Raw genomic sequence first — 18438 nt, 5'->3', positions numbered from 1 at the left:
CTAAAAACACTCGCCATCTCTGATCCAAAATTATATTAAAACTTTTTTTTTACAATTTTGCAGCAGCAAAACCTCATCCAATATTCTATTTAAAAAGTTAATTCTCATGAAGCTGTATAATCTAAGTCTCCGGTATCCAGTCGTGTGCTCAGTGCTTCCTAAACTGTGTGTGTGTGTGTGCACGCCTGAAAACTTTCTCCAGCAGGACCTGAAGGCAGCACACACTGAGAACCTGCTAAAAAATTATTAAATCATGGATGAAGTGTTCCTTTAATGTCTGATTTGTGATTCATTAACTGCGTCATTTCAGCTTAACTCCGGCAGCTGACTTTGAACTGTTCATTAACCCGTGTGTGTGTGTGTGTGTGTGTGTGTGTGTGTGTGTGTGTGTCTTGGCAGAGTTCTGTCTCTCCTGTGGAAAGACGAGAGCAGCAACCTTCCACCCGCTGTTTGAAGGAGGCCTGTGCCAAAGCTGCAAGGTAGAGCCATAAAAACTCAACGTCAGCTGGGTGTTTTGATTCCCTGCCAGGAACCCGTTAAACTCACGAGCTCACAAATCAATTAGCAGTAATAACACAGTGATAGTGACAACATCCATCCAGGCCCAATACATCAGCATAAGCAGATGAGTGTTATTGCCTTTTGTTTGTCTATCTGACATTTGCGTATTTATCACATGAATAAAAAAGTTATTTAATGTCAATGATCTCTTTAGCTAAATCCGTTACAAAGCGTCTTTGGAGTTAAATGTATTTTGTACATCGTCCCTGAGAAAACAAACAAATAAATTAAAATTAAAATTAAAATTAAAATTAAAATTAAAATTAAAATTAAAATTAAAATTAAATAAATAAAATTCATACGGCGGCCCACATGGCTCATAATCCACACCATATTAATACTACACAATAACAGTATACAGACTAATATAAAACAGTGCGATGATGATGATACTGAAATATTATTATTGCCGTTATTAGTATTTTTATAGGTAGTAGTAGTACATGTAAACCAGTAAATATTTATATAATTGTACAATATTATTTCTGTTATTTTGATACTATAAGTCATTATTGTGCTGTACAGCAAATAATATAAATGTAATTTCCTGATTATTTTTATATGTAAAATCACCAGCATGAGACAACATGTTGTGCTGATGTTTAATATTTAATTTAATTAAATTTGAGCATTTTGGCTCTTGACTAGAGAAACATCATCCCGTCACACTGAAGCTCTACCAGGTGGAAATATCACTGGTGGCCGATAGCGGATCTATAATAACGAGCCAATACCTGCAAACTGATCTATCGGTCTCTCCCAAACACACACACACACACACACACACACACACACACACACACTCACAGTTGAACTAATCTGAGACTCTTGGGAACGGCAGTGAGAGCTTCCTCCGCTCGACCGAACTCGACTCGGCTGCCGTCTCTCCGACCCGGACTTCCCACAGATCACCTGTCAATCAAACAGGGCGGGGGCGGGACTTGGATTTCCTGTCGATGGAGTTTGGATTTCTCTTTTCTTTGTCTGTTCAGCTGAACCGCCCAGTTCTTCTTCTTCTTCTTCTCCTGGGTTTTCCAAACCAAGCCGGTGAACATTAACCAAAGCTCCTGCCGGGAAAAAGGAGGAGAAGGAGAAGCGACGGGGGAAAGTTTATCAGCTGAATTTTAAATCATAAGCTCCGGTTACGGTTAACCTGGAATTTCCTGGAGCAATCAAACGCATCGTCTTCCTCTTTGGCTCTGCCCATCGGCTGTATCGAAGATATCAAATTACCGGCCGCTGGTTAGCTCTCTGTCAAACCAGCTCTGATTTATAACTAACCTGGAAATGAGGAGGGTTACACACAGGGAGGGAGGAGGAGGAGGAGGAGGAGGAAGAAAAAAGGGATTAAACGTTTTGTGGTTAAAACACAAACAAGAGCATAAAAATGGGTCAGATACAGCGAAAAAAAGAAGAAAAATAAAACCAGATTTTAAACATTTGCACCACATTTGGGTGATCTGCTGATTTTGGGAAGACAGTGTGGGTGCAGCCAGGCAAGTGCAAACGTGTGTTAATAAGTGCCTGTTTTCCTCTGTGTGTGTGTGTGTGTGTGTGTGTGTGTGTGTGCGTGTGTGTGTGCGCATGCAGGATGTGTACTTGGAGATCTCCTACATGTACGATGACGATGGTTACCAGTCCTACTGCACCGTGTGCTGCGGAGGCCGGGAGGTCCTGCTGTGTGGCAACGCCAACTGCTGCAGGTCAGACACACACACACACACACACACACACACACACACCTACTTCTCCTTCTCTTTCCTTTGCCGTCCTTTCTCTCTGTCGTTGGGACGAGCAGAAAGTCTCAGTGAATGGAAACGCTCGGGTTAACGTGTCCGGACGTCGCTCCCTGTCGCCCCCTGCAGGTGTTTCTGTGTGGACTGCCTGGACATCCTGGTCGGCGCCGGGGCCTCCAACAGCGCCCGCCACCTGGACCCCTGGTGCTGCTTCATGTGCCAGCCGCAGCTGCCGTACGGCGTCCTGAAGCGGCGGCACGACTGGAGCCTCAAACTGCAGGAGTTCTTCGTCAACGACAACGGACAGGAGTTTGTGAGTGTCGCTTTCTCTTCCCAAAAAATAAATAAATAAATAAATAAATAACAACCCCAAAAACATTCCAGATCACACAGGATGAAGCTTTAACGTCTTTAAATGAACGCACATGATTTTTACTTTTGGTAAAACCTTCACAAGTCTTGAAACATGATGACATAATGATGTACACATAATTAGTGGGACTGTGTGAGTCAAAGTATGGAAAGAAATAAACGTTTTTTTCTGTCTTTTCGGTGTTTAATATTAGAAAATAACACCACATAAGCACACGTTTCACCGTTTGCTGTGTGATGTTGCTCATCACTCATCACTCTCATCATTTTTACTATTCACGTTCATCACCTTGTCACAGATTTTTATCTCAGCTTGAACATTTTAATGAGTCTAAAGCACTTTGTAGACTTTTTTTTGAAATCTCATGAAGTAAAAATAGCATTATAATTAAAAAAAAAAAAAAAAAAATTCAAAGATGATGATGTGGATAGGTCAGTGTAAATGTGGACACTGCAAAAAGTCAAAATCTTTCCAAGAGTATTTGTCTTATTTCAAGTAAAAATGTCTTATTTCTAGTCAAAATATCTCATTACACTTAAAATAAGACATGATCAGCTCAGAAATAACTTGTTTTTAGACAATTTTCACTTGTTTCAAGTGAAAATTTACTTGAAACAAGTTAAAATTTGCTAGAAACAAGAAACATATTCCGCCAATGGAACAAGCAAATTTTTACTTGTGACACAAGTGAACAAGTAAAAATTTGCTTGTTGTTGTTGTGTAATGAGGTATTTTGACTAGAAATAAGACATTTTGACTTGAAATAAGACAAATAATCTTGGTAAGATTTGACTTTTTGCAGTGTAAAGTGTAAAAAAAAAAAGTCCACTGAGTATTTACACTTTTACAAAGCTGTCGCCAACTTTCATCACAACTTCCCAGCACAAAGAGTTGCTGGGTGGTCACTACAAAACACTAGATCAGAATCTATTCTGGGGGAAAACGTTGCCTGAAAATTATCCCGTAGCCTAATAAGCCCAAAAGCAGAATTGATGATATTCCTAGATGTGAAAAACAAAACACAACTATTGTATAATCAGGTCTCAAAACCACTCGTGTCCTTTTATTTTCAGCCCAGAAATCATTTTATCTGCGTGCCAGTTGTTGGGTTCAGGGCGGCTCCAGTGATGAGGTGGTGATTTTTGTTATTTCCTGACGCTGCAGAAAGCAGCACCAGCCTGAACTGGCCTCACCCGCACTGAGCTACGTGCTCGGCTGATTAACAGCCTCGTGACGCAACGGCAGCGAATCTGACTCCAGATCAGAAGGCTGCCTTTTCAAGCTTTCTTCTGAGGAAATCATTAACATGTTTAGGGGGTTTTTTTTGGTGCAGTTGTAAGCAAAGTTCACGAGTTTCTATGTGGTTGAGTTCAACATTGTGGGCGGCGACCAAAACAAGGAAGCACAGCTTGTTCTTAAAGGTGATCCGCTGTCAGGTTTCCATCCGTTAAAATAAAAAATCATTAATGGAAGATAACTTTATTCTTCTGCCTTCATCCAAAAATGTGCGGTGTCCATAATCCTAAAGAAACAATGCTGTTGATGTCTATTGATCATTGTCAGGATCCATGTAGAGCAAAGGTTATTAACTTTACTGTGGATTACGAGCTGCGGCAGATTGGTAACTTCTTAAACTCAGATAATCTGCGTCTGAGTTAGAAAAACACCTCAGATTTAAATCCTAACGTCCCTGCGTCTCCCTGTCTCCGTCCTCCAGGAGAAACCAAAGATTTACCCAGCGGTCCCTGCAGAGCAGAGGCGGCCAATCAGAGTCCTCTCCCTGTTTGACGGCATCGCCACTGGTGAGGACCCGTGTGTGTGTGTGTGTGTGTGCATGAGTGTGTGTGTGTGTGTGTGGGTGTGTGTATGTGAGGTTACCAGGGCAGCAGCAGTGTTTTTGACTGGGATATGAAGAAACTTTCATGGAATTTCAGTGGTTTGATGGTTCATTTATTTCAAACACAACTCCTAATGCTTGTATGTATGTGTGTGTGTGTGTGTGTGTGTGTGTTCCTTCTCCCAGGCTACCTTGTTCTAAGGGACCTGGGGTTTAAGGTGGACCAGTACGTGGCGTCGGAGGTGTGTGAGGACTCGATCTCAGTGGGCGTGGTCAGACATGAAGGAAAGATCCAGTACGTCCACGACGTCAGGAACATCACCAAGAAAAACGTAAGGAGGCAGGGAGCGAGGAGGGAGGGGAGGAGAGAGGGAAGGAAGGGAGGGAGGGAAGAGAGGGAGATAAGGGAGGAGGGTGGGAGTGGACGTTAAAATCCCCCCCTGATTAACACATTTATTTTGCATGGACAGCATGTCTTCTCAGCATCGCCCAGCATCGCAGTTTTTCCTTCACTTCCCTCTTTAAACTCCAACAAAGCCAGTATGTTGGCATGGCAACGCGTCAGAGTTAGGGTTAGGGTCAGGGTCAGGGTTAGAATGACCTCAGACCCAGGCAGGCTCGTCGGTCTCTAGTGATCGGCTGGGGAAATCAGCGTCAGACTGAAGATGGAAAGGGATTATTTTCTATGTGTGTCCGCACACCGGCGGCGGCTAGACGTGCGTCGACGCGCCGCGCCGCTACCTTTCACGCCACTGTCCTATTTCCAGCGTCAACGCGCCTGAAAAAGCGTATTTTCTCCCTTTCCGATGTCCATCCCAGCTTCTGTAGCTCCTCTTCTTCTCTGCTTCCGTGGCACTTTCCTGTATTTTCGAGCTGTAGCTCTGGAGAGAAATCCAGTTTCAGTAACGTTACTGGGTGTCAACACATGAATTTAAAACGTTACTGTCTTCACTTTGCTGTAAATCAGTTTTTCAATGAGTCACGGCAGTTTTACATACAACTAAAGCGTGTTTAATTATTTTCATGTATAATAAATAAATGAAATGTCATGAATTATGTTGGTCATATAATTTTTTAAAGATAAAACTATATCCTTAATTATAGACGTCCACAGCTGGCACAGTAGGTCAGCAGGGGAGTTACAACATGAGGAAGGTTATTGACGCCTCCAGTTTGTGTTTGGCGACGCTGCGCCGCCGGTGTGTGTTGGGCTGGAGAGTAGCGACTTGACGAAGCCGAGAGCGCGTCTGAACTGTTTCTGTTTCTTTGTTCAACATCTGGTTTCAAACCCGGGCGCCCCGTTTTGTTTTGTTTTGGTTTTTGTTTTTGTTTTTTTTGCTCCTGATCAAAGTGACGGGTTGCACAGACACGCTGCCGTCTGTGGTTTTGCTGTAGTATTTCTAAAATCGGTCAGTCGTGTATCTGATGCTGAAAATATAAGAGAAGATAAGATAAGATGTTCCTTTATTAGTCCCACGGTGGGGAAATTTCACGCATTACAGCAGCAAAGTGGATAGCAAACTACGAAGCATAATTTACATTATAAACAGTATAAACAGATAATAAATAGCAAAAAGCAATATAAACATTATGAAAAAGGAATATCATCCACAGATCGCATTAGCAGCCGCTGTTGATAGAGACTGTAGGCCTCTTTAGTCCTACGCTGTTTCATAATTTAATAATTTATATTTTCTAATGTTTATGGTCAGCAACTCAAAATGACCTGCAATTCAGAATCCTCATGCAGCTGTTGTAATAATTTTATGGGGTTTTAAAAGTTCAAAAGTATGTTTGCATGACTCTGTTGTATTTGAATAGGATTGATTTTGATTGATCTATTATCGATTAGATTAACTGAATTCAAAAAAAAAAAAAAAAAAAAGAGAAAAAGATCGTTGCATCGTCACATCGCACGTCTGATTGGACTGAAGACATTCTGAGGCGGATTCAACTCGTATGTGAACGTTTGTGGAGCTCGTCTTTTCTCAGATTATCTTCTCAGCCTGTTTCCAACACAACCAGGGTGTGTGTGTGTGTGTGTGTGGCTCATTTGTTACTGTTAGTCATGACTCTGGTGTCAGATAGCGGGCCACCACAGATAAATCTGTAGATACGGATCCGGGATACAGGAGACGATGAGTGATTTCTTTCCTCTGAAAGCCATTCAGGTGTCGGCTGTGATAAATCAAGCGCCCCCGGAGCACAGCCGGCTGTCACGGCTTTTTGACTCGACAGATAGTCATCATGGAAACCAATTTTGTTTTGTGTCTCCGGCCTTTCATCTTCACCTCCTCTTTCCCGTATTCGAGTGAAAGGCTCTCAGGCCCGGTGCCGCCGAGTCTGAAGGAGTGCAGCGTGTGAAGCTGTGCAAACATGGCCGCTCACATCACACGGCGATGACTCATTTGTACAAAACGATTCGTGCCACAAACTCACGAGGAGGAGGAACCTGAGGAGCTGCGCCGAAAAAACAAAAACACTTTCACAGACTGTGAAACCTGACACTCGCAGAATAACCAGATCAAAACAGAAATATAGCGCCTTGGAAAATGAACTGTGCTTGGCTGGACTCAACACACACACACACACACACACACACACTAAGGCGTTGATGTGTACATGCACATAGCTATGGAAGCACAAATGACATTAGTTATCACATTTTAATGTTGTTTTTGAGCCACAATTTGCACATTTGAGTGGCGGTGACCAAATCAAATGTAACTGAATTTGTTATTTTACACAGTTTGCTTCCATACACACCAGACACACTCATGCTGCATTCAGGTGTTCCCTGCAAACTCGTTAAGATGGAAAAAATGTCCCATGAGCAGCTTGTGTGTGCCACGTGTTTGTGTGTGTGTGTGTGTCTGCTGGAGTGAAGCTGCATGAGCCAATCACGTTGTCCGCTCAAAGATGTAAAGAGTGAATGCAGGAGTAAATTATTAACATCAGTGTTGCTCTTTTAGCAGCAGGACGGGTCCCTGTGTTATCATCACACACACACACTTTAAAGCTGTAGTGGAGGATGAAGTTTACCACACAGCTGCCGCCACAAGTGAACTATGCTCAGTCAGATTTTTAAAAAAGCTTTTAAAAATACTTAAGTTTTCAAAAGTACATTTACAGAGCCTCGTAACTCTCTGCTACACAAAGCCTGTAGAAACACAAAACAAAACTAAATATTTTCATATTTTCATTTTTTATTTTAACACCCTGTCCCCCCAGGAAAACGTATTAGTCCAGTCATTTTATGAAAAAACCTAGGACAAACTGCCAGAGAAGCAAACTCAACTGATTCTGTATCCTCAGTTTATCCTGAGTGAGGGGGAAAAAAGTCCCAAGGAATCCCATTGGTGGAAAGTTTTGAAAATCACCTATTTATGACCACATATTACCAAAAACACTGTTTTTAACACACAGGGGAAAGGGGTTCAACATTTGACTTTCAGATATCACTATAAAAATTCACAAGATGATTACACACACAAAGACAAGAAAAAAAGTCAATTACAAGTTCTTTGAATTATTGTGTTTACACATGCATATCACACATTATCTGATTTGATATGCGCTAATAAGGAATATAAGGAATAAATGCCAGAACAGATAAAGGTCACTATATATACAGTAACCTTTTAATTCACTGTTATATAGTAACCTTTTAATTCAAGGTTACTGTATATATAGTAACCTTTTAATTAAGTTTAAATGTCTCTTCTGGCATTTATTCCTTATATTCCTTATTAGCGCATATCAAATCAGATAATGTGTGATATGCATGTGTAAACAATAATTCAAAGAACTTGTAATTGACTTTTTTTCTTGTCTTTGTGTGTGTAATCAACTTGTGAATTTTTATAGTGATATCTGAAAGTAAAATGTGGAACCCCTTTCCCCTGTGTGTTAAAAACAGTGTTTTTTGGTAATATGTGGCCATAAATAGGTGATTTTCAAAACTTTCCACCAATGGGATTCCTTGGGGCTTTTTTCCCCCTCACTCAGGACAAACTGAGGATACAGAATCAGTTGAGTTTGCTTCTCTTGCAATTTGTCCTAGGTTGACCCCAATTTTGGCCTAAAATTACTGGACTATATTCTCAATGTTACATCAAACCCATGTGAGCGAGTGCTGTGATCGGTTTTCCTCTGTTAGAAAATGTAAGAAAAAAAAACAGCCGACTTCAAAGCTGTGCCTAAAAGTAACACGGAATGCCAATCTTCATGGAAATGTAGTGATAAAAATGTAAAAAAAATTGTCTTTAAAGTGCACCAGAATATAAGTCATAAGGTTCCCATTAAAAAACAAATATTGCACAGACACTTTTTTCAGAAAGCTCAGTTTTCTCCGTCCACACAGAAACACCAAGCCGACTGTTTCTGAAAAGCTCAGAAAACCTCGGCTTAGTGTGGATGAACGGCTAAAATGTAGAGGGAAAAGATGTGGTTATGAATTTACCCGGCTCGGTGTGGACGTGGCTGGGGATCGTGCCGCATCCTCGAGGCGATCGGCTGTTTGATTCGGCCCGAACAGATTTTAACAAATGAGATCGCAGCCCTGAATACAGACGGTGTTTTTTTGTCGGTGCATTTGATCAAAATTATGAAGAAAAAAGAAAAATACCAACACAAGCTTTAAGACTGCAAAAGACAACTTATTTTACTTTTAGGTTTATTTTTAGGTTTTATTTACTGCTGAACTGGTAATCCGGTTTAAGTCGTCCATCTGTGCTGAGGCGATACGTCCCATCCTGTAAACTTGCTCAAATTTATGACTTCGATTTATGGCTCGAGTGCAAATTTCTGGTGGTAAACGCAAAGATTTACGACCACCCGAGCACGCCGTCACGCCTGAGTCAAAGCAGCATTTTCGGTTATTGTCTTGTGTTTGTTTTCACGTGCTTGGAGCAGCAGAGGGGCGGGGCTTAACCACATAAGACCACTCAGATAATGTCATGCTAAATTCCACCCACCTGGGACTCTAAGTGGGATTAAAACAAATGTTCTGCAAACGATGCACAGGTCGTGTGTAGTGCACTGGTGTATACACACACACACTCACACTCTCTCTCACACACACACAGTGACACACCCGAGCACTCATTTGAAGTTTTATTTGTGTGTTTTCATTGTAATGAGCCTTTAAGTCAATGAATACCACACACTCACAAAACCCATTCACACACTACCTCTCTCTCTCTCTCTCTCTCATCCCTTTTCTCCCTATCTGCCAAACGTGCATGCACTTTCCCTCTTTCCCGCGCTACGTTGAACACACACACACACTTGCACACACACACACACACACACTTGCACACACACACACCAGAGGCTGGCAGCTGCAGTGTGACATGGTTCAGGACAAAGAGCAGTTTCAGCCTCGCTAAATCCCCCCGAAAAAGTCTTTCACTTGTTAGTCACGCCATGTGTGTGTGTGTGCGTGTGCGTGTGAGAGTGTGTGTGTGTGTGTGTGAGAGAGCGAGTAGGAGAGTATTTAGGGGTTCACGGTTCTCTTTTCTTTTAGTTGTTACGTAAGAGATTAAGAGAAGCCCACCTCCACTTTCTCTCTCGCTCTCTCCTTCTCTTTATCCACCTGTCTCTCTCTCTCTCTCTCTCTTGTTCTTTCTCTCTACCTTTTGTCTCTCTCTCTCTCTTTACTTTGCTCTTTCCCTTTTCTCTCTGTTTATCCAGTTCTTTCTTTCTTTTCTTTCTCTCTCCCCCGTTCTCTTTTTATCTCTCTTCCTCTGGTCCATTGTATTGAGTGAAAGGACTCTTATGTATAGGCAGAGGAAGAGGAGGGGTTTGTGCACGTGTGTGTGTGTGTGTGTGTGTGTGTGTGTGTGTGTGTGTGTGTGTGTGTGTGTGTGGAGGGTGAAAGAGGCCAAAGGAAGGGCAGATGTGAGCAGATGTTGGAGGGGATTTCAGAGCAGGACGGTTCGTCTGTGCTCTGCCGGGTTAATGAATGAAGGAATGTATGAATGAATTGTTTGATTAAATTGTTGAATTATTCGGCGGCTGTCCTTCGTAATTCCTAAACATCTGTTCACGATAGCCACCCAGTTCCTCTTCGGCTCACTGCAAACAACCCGGAGAAGTAAAACACATCACAGGGAAGCGCTAACAGACACCGAGTGTTCAGAACAATGAGTGTTTTGACTGCAGAAACAAGATTTATGAGCCGATTTCTATGAAAATTGTTTTGCCTCAGACTGAAAAAGGCTTGGCGAGCCCAGACGTTTTGATGTGGAGGTTCTGTGTTTTTCCTGAGACCCACCAAATATTTTGTGAAGTGAAATAAATCTTTTGGAAGAGCGCTTCAATAGGATGAACACTGCATGTGGTTTAAATTTCGAGGGAAGCCGATGTCACCGCAGTTTTCAGGCAGAGAGGCACATTCAGCGGCTTCACCGGGCTTTTGATAGGCGACAGAACTGATCGATATAGGAATTGATCGATTGTGCCGCCATCTCTTTTCTTTCCTGATTATTTTTTAGGTTGCGCATCGGCTTCTCTTGGTTTTGAAAATATTCCCGTGTTGTCAGGTGGCTGAGCAGGCGGCTGACTCTCCAGGCATGGTCAGTTCTGCGAAAATTTGAAAATCACAACATGCCGTCTGGAGGCAGCACCTGTCCTGCATGTCCCACTTGAGAGATCCTTTGATAAATATTGCCATTTCTTTTTTTTTTTTTTTTTTTTTTTTTGTGCTGTTTTTCCACTGAGAAATCAACCCGGTCATGAAGACGTTTTTTTTTTTTTTCCATTTTCATTTCAATGTTGAAACTCGTTATATTATGTCTAAAGTGGCTCTTAAAAAGTATTTATAGACGCCGTGTCTCAGCTATTTAACCATCTCAGCCTTAGTGTTTTATTTTGTTGTGATACTGACCTATGAGCTTCCTTTGAAAAATAACAGATTTCTCTTGTCTAATGTCAGGAAAAAATGCCTGATGTTCTCAATCTATATTTGAACCTGATGATTATAGCCATTATTATAATGCCACTAGGTTAAAAACATACTTGTACAATAATGATGTCTAAATGATAATATTAGAAATCTTACTAAATGATGAGTTGTGCAGCCAGCATTATGTGAGAGCAGGTCCTGTGTGGTCCTGTCGTTCCCTCACTCTAACAGCAGGCGGTGCTGTTGTCTCCTCAGATTGAAGAGTGGGGTCCGTTCGACCTGGTGATCGGTGGAAGTCCCTGCAACGACCTGTCGATCGTCAACCCGGCCAGGAAGGGCCTCTACGGTAGGTGGACGCTCCAGGATTCATCTCAGTCGTGGTTTTATGAGTTCATTTGTGGGAAAGATGTTACGAACCCTAAATTTAATGCCATCAGTTTGAGTCTCAGAGGACAGTTTTAGTCTAAATGCACCAAATAGTCTAAAACATTAAGAAATAAACGTGCATTTTTCTAATTTTTTTTTCTCTAGACACTTCTGTATTTTGACAAGGATAAAATTCTGGTGAAAATGCTGAAAATTCTTCTTTTTTTTTGCTTGAAAATAGGCATATTTAAAGATATTAAGTACAGTAACATAATATCAGCTAACGGTGACTTCAGTCTAAATGTATTGATAATATCAGCCCTGGAAAACGGATATTGTTTGAACAAGATGCAGAGAGAGGGGTTATAGTCCAAAACTCGATGATGAACATTCATAATGAGCCCTCTGGTGATATTTAGATTTTACTCCGTCTCACATCTTGTATTTTAAAGCGGCGTGGTGATCCTTTGCTAGGAGTTGATGATGTTTTGTTCCCACCGTGTCATCGCCCTCCTTCATTTCCTGCCTCCCCCTCTTCTCTCGCTCCCTGCAGAAGGCACAGGCCGGCTGTTCTTTGAGTTTTACCGCCTGCTGAGCGAGGCCAAGCCTAAAGAAGGAGAGGACCGGCCGTTCTTCTGGATGTTTGAGAACGTCGTGGCCATGGGCGTCAACGACAAGAGAGACATCTCACGCTTCCTGGAGGTGAGTCACAGACACCGGAAATGTTTATTAGAGTCATTAGAAATAAAAAAACATCGTATTTCACGTTTCCAGCAGTGAAGAAACCTGGACAGAGAGAGCTTATTGGATTACACCTTGGCATCTCTCCATTATGAAACTACTGTTCTTTTCATTTTGCACCACTTAGATTATCGCATATTTTTTGCAGTTATTACCTCTTTTTAGCAAACTGTGTGATAAGGGACTTTCACCAGCACCAGAGGGACTTTGATCTGTATTTTGTGTATATTTTAGGTCAATATGTGCCTGTGTGTGTGTGTGTGTCTATTTTAGTGTAACCCGGTGATGATCGATGCTATTGAGGTCTCTGCTGCTCACCGCGCCCGATACTTCTGGGGGAACCTGCCAGGCATGAACAGGTAGGCCAACACCTCAACCTCCAGAAGGGAATATCTACTCTGAGCACCAAAACAGGGGGGAAAAACCCTTTACACCGCGCTGTAGAAGCTGTGAAGTGATTCAAGTAAATAAAAAAATGTAGGTTATGTGTCGTTTTATATCCTGTTACTGAGAGATTACAGGTTTGATCCCCTTATTAGCCAAAGAGTCCATCAACAGCTGAAACATCCTTGACTGAGACGCTGCATCCTTATGTCGGGATGAGAGCATCAGCTAAATACAAATGTAAAAAGGACGCAAGTAAAATTTAGAGACCAATTAGCAAGCATTTGGCTGCTGGCAATATGCAGGAAACAGTAATATACCATGGTGCAGTAAAGCTTCATGTTAAAATATTTGTGTGGACATTATTTCAACTTTGATTTCGGTGTGATTAGCGGAGGTTTTCAACTCTGAATCAGGCTTTCATTTTGGCATCTGATCAGTGTTGAACTGCTCTCTGGGAAATGGTGGTCACAGGATGTAGAGTTAAAGTTTACGAGCTATAATCTGCACATTCAGGACCCGACCACACAATGACGTGTGCTCTTCTCTGCTCAGGCCTCTGTGCGCCTCCGGGATGGACAAGCTGGAGCTCCAGGACTGCTTGGAGCACGGCCGAGTCGCCAAGGTTTGATATCTGCACTTTTACTAAAACACAGCAGCTCCCTCGTGTGAATGTGTGTGACTGTGTGTGGAGGCAGGTTGATGTTGAAAAGGGAGCATGCAAAAAAATACATTCCCTGGATAAAGTTAAACTCATTAAATCCATGAAAATTTCCTTTAAATACCTTCAAAGTAGAAAAAAAAACATTTTCCATATTGTACAGTGGCCACACATAGCAGAATTGAAAAGGTTAAAAGTAAAGTCATTGTTTTAGATAGATAGATAGATAGATAGATAGATAGATACTTTATTCATCCCGAAGGAAATTCAGTTTTCAGCAGTATCCACAGAGTACAAGATTAAGTAAATCAAAAATAAAGAATAGAAGATGACCCTGGAGATCTAAAGATCTAAGTACCCAATGTGCAAAAAAACAATAAAACCAGTGTGCATCGATGTATACAATGTGCATAGATGAGGGCAATGTGCAAATTTACAGTATAAACAGATGATAAATAAATAAATAGCACCCAGATGATAAATAGATGATAAAAAAAAAAACCAAAAAACAGTGTGTGCATCGATGTATACAATGTGCATAGATGTGGGCAATGTCCAAAAAACAATGTGCAGCATTTTTGACATCCTTTTCATTTATCACCAGCCAAGACTGCAATAAGACCACTGTAAACTCATCTCGAAACATTTTTGATCTGGTTCTATTTAGTTTTCTTCAGTGTTTTTTTTTTTTTTGTCTCATGGAACAGCTGCTTACTTAGCTCCTCCGTCTGTGTGTTTGTGTGCTGTAGTTTGGGAAGGTGCGCACCATCACTACTCGCTCCAACTCCATCAAACAGGGGAAGGACCAGCACTTCCCTGTCATGATGAACGGGAAGGAGGACATACTGTGGTGCACTGAGCTGGAGAGGTGAGGAGCGCGCACACACACACACACACACACACACACACACACACAAGTTGTAAGGATTCCTATCTTGCCAGTGCTGATGTTATTACACCCCAGCCACAACTTGAAATAACTGAAACTATGATTAGATAAACATGTTCATTATAATTATGACTTGTGAAGAGTGATTTGTAAAGTTTAGACTCCAGTTTCATGCAATTTCCATCCTCTTATCCACCTTATCCCTTCAAAAAAATTTTTGATTCCCTCCCAAACTGAGATCCTGTTGCAAATCTCTGTAAAATGAGTCTGACTGTAACGCCGCTGTGGTGCACTTTCCTCTCCTGCAGGATCTTTGGCTTCCCGGTCCACTACACCGACGTGTCCAACATGGGCCGCGGCGCCCGCCAGAAACTCCTCGGCCGCTCCTGGAGCGTCCCTGTCATCAGGCATCTGTTCGCGCCGCTCAAGGACTACTATGCCTGCGAATAGACGCCGAGCCCAGCAACACCAGCAACTACACACCACCGCCTGCCTGTGAACACACACACACACACACACACACACACACCGACTCCGCCAGCCTCCCCGTTGCGACGCAGCGTCCTCGGCTGACTTTGGCTGGAGCTGTAAAGTTTCTCCGACCTGCCAGCCACTCAGTCTCGATCATATTCTGAAAATCGGTGTGGGTGGGGAAATAGTGAATGTGGCTGTTAGTTTTGATGATGGCATTGTGGCCTTAAACACACACACACACACACACTCTCACACACACACACTCTCACAGTCTGTACTAACACAAGCACACATTCACACAAAAGCACAAATCCAGCAAAGGTGGGCGCCGTGGATGTTGCTGATCACTAACCACGAGGCCGGGAGTGGGAGGGTTCATCAAAGAGCTGCCTGTCAATCAAACCTGTGATGTCATCCATGAGGGAGGCCAGTATGGCGGTTCGCCTCGCCCTCATCGCACCGCCGACACCGGGCGTCGTCTGTGCTCCCGCTGGATTATTTCATGCTGGACGTTCTCCGTATCTCCAACGTCGCATCAGGTTCAGATTAGAGCGTTTTCCACGCCGAGAACGTTTCCCCAGCAGGCCAGGAGCCACTGATGAAAAGAGTTTCACTGTTCACCGGCAGCCATGTTGGCGCCACCGTCCTGCTCCACGGTTGCTACGTGACTTAGGTTGTTGTAGACGCATCAAAAAAATTTACTGTACACAAGAGCAGCATCAAAACCAAAAAGTGAGCGGTGTCTTCTGCAGGTTTTTTTTTTTTTTTTTTTCGTGGTTGACTTTAATGTACCGTGTTCACAGCAACATAAGCGTTTCATCGTGCTTTATTGTAAATGTTAGCACTTCCAAACTGCCGCGACACGATGTCCCTCTCTTCATCTGATTCTCCTGATACGACTTGAACGCAGCAGTAGCATTGTATTGTTTTTTTTTTTCCATCGCAGCTCCATGGGGGGTCTTGATGGTCCGCGAGAAGCGACAGCAACACAAAGCAAACTCTCTTTGTCAGTGGTTTCTGGACTGAAGGTCCCAGCTCTCCTTCAGGACGTGTCCCCTCAGCTCCTCCATTTGGCTGAGAAGTTAGATGTGAGAAGAAAAGGCTGCTGTGAAAAAAGGGGGATACAGGTAGTCAGTGTAAATAACATCTTTTCTACAACATCTTTGAACCAAAGTATTATCTTTCTTTAGGTTATTTTATATTCATAGAATTTTGCTGTTTGCTGTAAACACAAAATAGTTTCCCTTTCTTTGCTTTGAGACGAGTTGATATGAGCAAAATAGCTTCTTAGGAAAAAAAAAAGGATTTTATAAAGATGTTTTTGTATAGATACACAGTGAAACTTTTTTGTTATATTGTCATAATGTCATGAGTGACATTTCCCAGATAGCTACACACAAATACTTGAAACACGTCAATGCAAAAACGCAATCAAACTACACGATACAGAGAGTGTTTTTTTATGTTTTTCTGACAACCAGATAACATTTCTCCTGGTGTAAATGTGTTTTTGGGCAGGATCTTTTAAAAAAAAAAAAAAAAAAAAGTCTTTGCTTTAGTTTACTGTAAAAGACAGACGCCAGCGTCTCCACCCTGTTCGAAACAAGTTCCTGTATGTTGGTTTGTAAATGTTCAGGGCGAAACGCTTTTTCAAGGGACGAAAAACTGAAGGGAAACACTGGTGGACACATCGCCTAACACTTTTCTGAGCTATTATTGACTACTTTTTGTTTAAGGGACATTTTGCTGATTTGGTCCATCTCTCAACTTTCCAACATATGACATCAAGTCATCTCTTGTGTTTCTTCTGTCCCATGTGCTCGCTACCATTAGCCTACAGAAAGCTTTTTTACCCTAAAATTGAAAAAACAAGAACTTGCAACAGCCCCAAGGCTGGATGCAGCTAAAACTCATAAAGAAAATTTGTATAATTTGGCAAAAAGAGAATGCACTTTCACTGGCTTTTCCTGAACGTGTTCAATCCTCAGGCCAAAGCATAAAACAGAATGCCCAAATTTTTGATTACCAACAATTTGTGTGATGTCAGTCGCCTACAATCACACAGCGTACTGTAAGCGTAACGTTAGCACGCACATCAGACAGACAGAGCTGTTTAGACACAAACTTGATTTTGGGTTCAAACTTCTCACCTTAAACATAACAGATATGTTAAAGATAATATGATAACCGACCAGCTGAACTCGCCAAACGTCAGCGTATCCTTTAAGGCGGTGGATCTCAAATGGGGGTATGCCCTAGTGGTATGTTGGAGTACTGCAGTGGGTGCATGAGATTTTTTAATGGTAATTTAATAAATATAGGTCATGCATAATTCCTAAAATAATAAGCCGATGCTATCATAAGTTCAGTAAAAAATGAAAAACGTAAGTTTGGTTAGTTTGATTGAATCTACTGCCATGGTCTATGACTGGGAAGCCAAGAAAAAAAAAAAAAAAAGAAAATGGATTTGTGGTTGAAATGTTGCAGCTGAAAACAAGGAGAAAGACACAAAAACAGCCGACTAAATCTCCTCAGTGTCAGGTTGTTGTCTTAAACACTGATGGAGCTGGGTTGTGCCTCTCTATAGAGATGATTTTTTTTTCCTACTAAAAATTTCTTGCACTGGCCAGGTGGTACTTGGCTGCAAAAAAATATTTCAAAGGGGGTACATTGTTGACAAAAGTTTGAGAACCACTGCTTTAAGGCATGTTTGTGTTAATAACTGCAAGATTTTTCATACTGTTGGCTGTCACCAAAACAAACCAAGTGGGCATTACCTCAGATAAACGGGACAAAATGTACAGCGCTCCTTCTGTGAATATCCTGTTTACTGTAGCCTCCTCCGACGCACCCCACCTGTACATACAGCACATAGCCTGTATTTTATCACTGGAACTTTTTCATACAATGTTTTGCGTACTGTATCAACCGAAACGTTTACAAATGTTTTGTTTGACCAAGAACTACATGATGTTTTTTTTAAAAATGCAAAATGCACAAGCCTCTGTACAAGTGGAGAGGGCTGTACTGTCGTCTCAAAATCACCACGTTCATTGACTTACTGATCATAACCAGGGCAAATGTGTTATTGGTGCTCAAAAGGCCACTAAAAGTGCTATTAGGAGTCTTTATTTTTTTAGTTGTGAGTCTAAACTCTTTCAATAAACCAAAAAAAAAAAACATGATCGTTTACACATTTTATTAATACTACTGTACTTGTCAGATGAATGTCATGCTTGAAAACAGTACGCAAATATTTTTTAGACCGTTTTGCTTGACTTTTTGTAACTGCTCTTTTATACTGAGATCCTATGCGTATACATTAGCACAATATAAAGCTTGCTTGACGTTTGTAATTTTATAGCGTGATTTAGTGCATTTTAATCACTAGTTTTTTTTTTGTTTTTTTTTAAGAAAAACTTTTATCTGTAGATTTGGAACGTACTGAGTGCGCATTTGTAGGCCTTTGTGTGATTCATGTTATCTGGCTTCTGTGTGATCCAAGTTAT

The 18438-nt window shown here is 41.7% G+C and overlaps 1 protein-coding gene across 1 annotated transcript in view; it reads left to right on the top strand.

Annotated features, from left to right (window-relative positions):
- dnmt3bb.1 (DNA (cytosine-5-)-methyltransferase 3 beta, duplicate b.1) overlaps positions 1-15108 on the top strand; it is a 55709-nt gene extending 40601 nt beyond the window's left edge. Inside the window, exons 12-22 of the mRNA XM_030056236.1 lie at positions 400-479; positions 2152-2264; positions 2427-2610; positions 4388-4472; positions 4694-4839; positions 11670-11760; positions 12334-12482; positions 12795-12880; positions 13461-13530; positions 14316-14434; positions 14764-15108. Of these exons, the coding sequence (XP_029912096.1) occupies positions 400-479; positions 2152-2264; positions 2427-2610; positions 4388-4472; positions 4694-4839; positions 11670-11760; positions 12334-12482; positions 12795-12880; positions 13461-13530; positions 14316-14434; positions 14764-14905 (1265 nt within the window). The 3' untranslated portion in view covers positions 14906-15108. The remainder of the gene's footprint in view (positions 1-399; positions 480-2151; positions 2265-2426; positions 2611-4387; positions 4473-4693; positions 4840-11669; positions 11761-12333; positions 12483-12794; positions 12881-13460; positions 13531-14315; positions 14435-14763) is intronic.
- Positions 15109-18438: the final 3330 nt, after the last annotated feature.

This window comes from Myripristis murdjan, chromosome 7, assembly GCF_902150065.1.
Source record: "Myripristis murdjan chromosome 7, fMyrMur1.1, whole genome shotgun sequence".
In the NCBI taxonomy this organism is placed as follows: domain Eukaryota; kingdom Metazoa; phylum Chordata; class Actinopteri; order Holocentriformes; family Holocentridae; genus Myripristis; species Myripristis murdjan.
The sequence above is the reverse complement of the archived record's forward strand: the minus strand, read 5'-3'. Positions and strand labels throughout refer to the sequence as shown.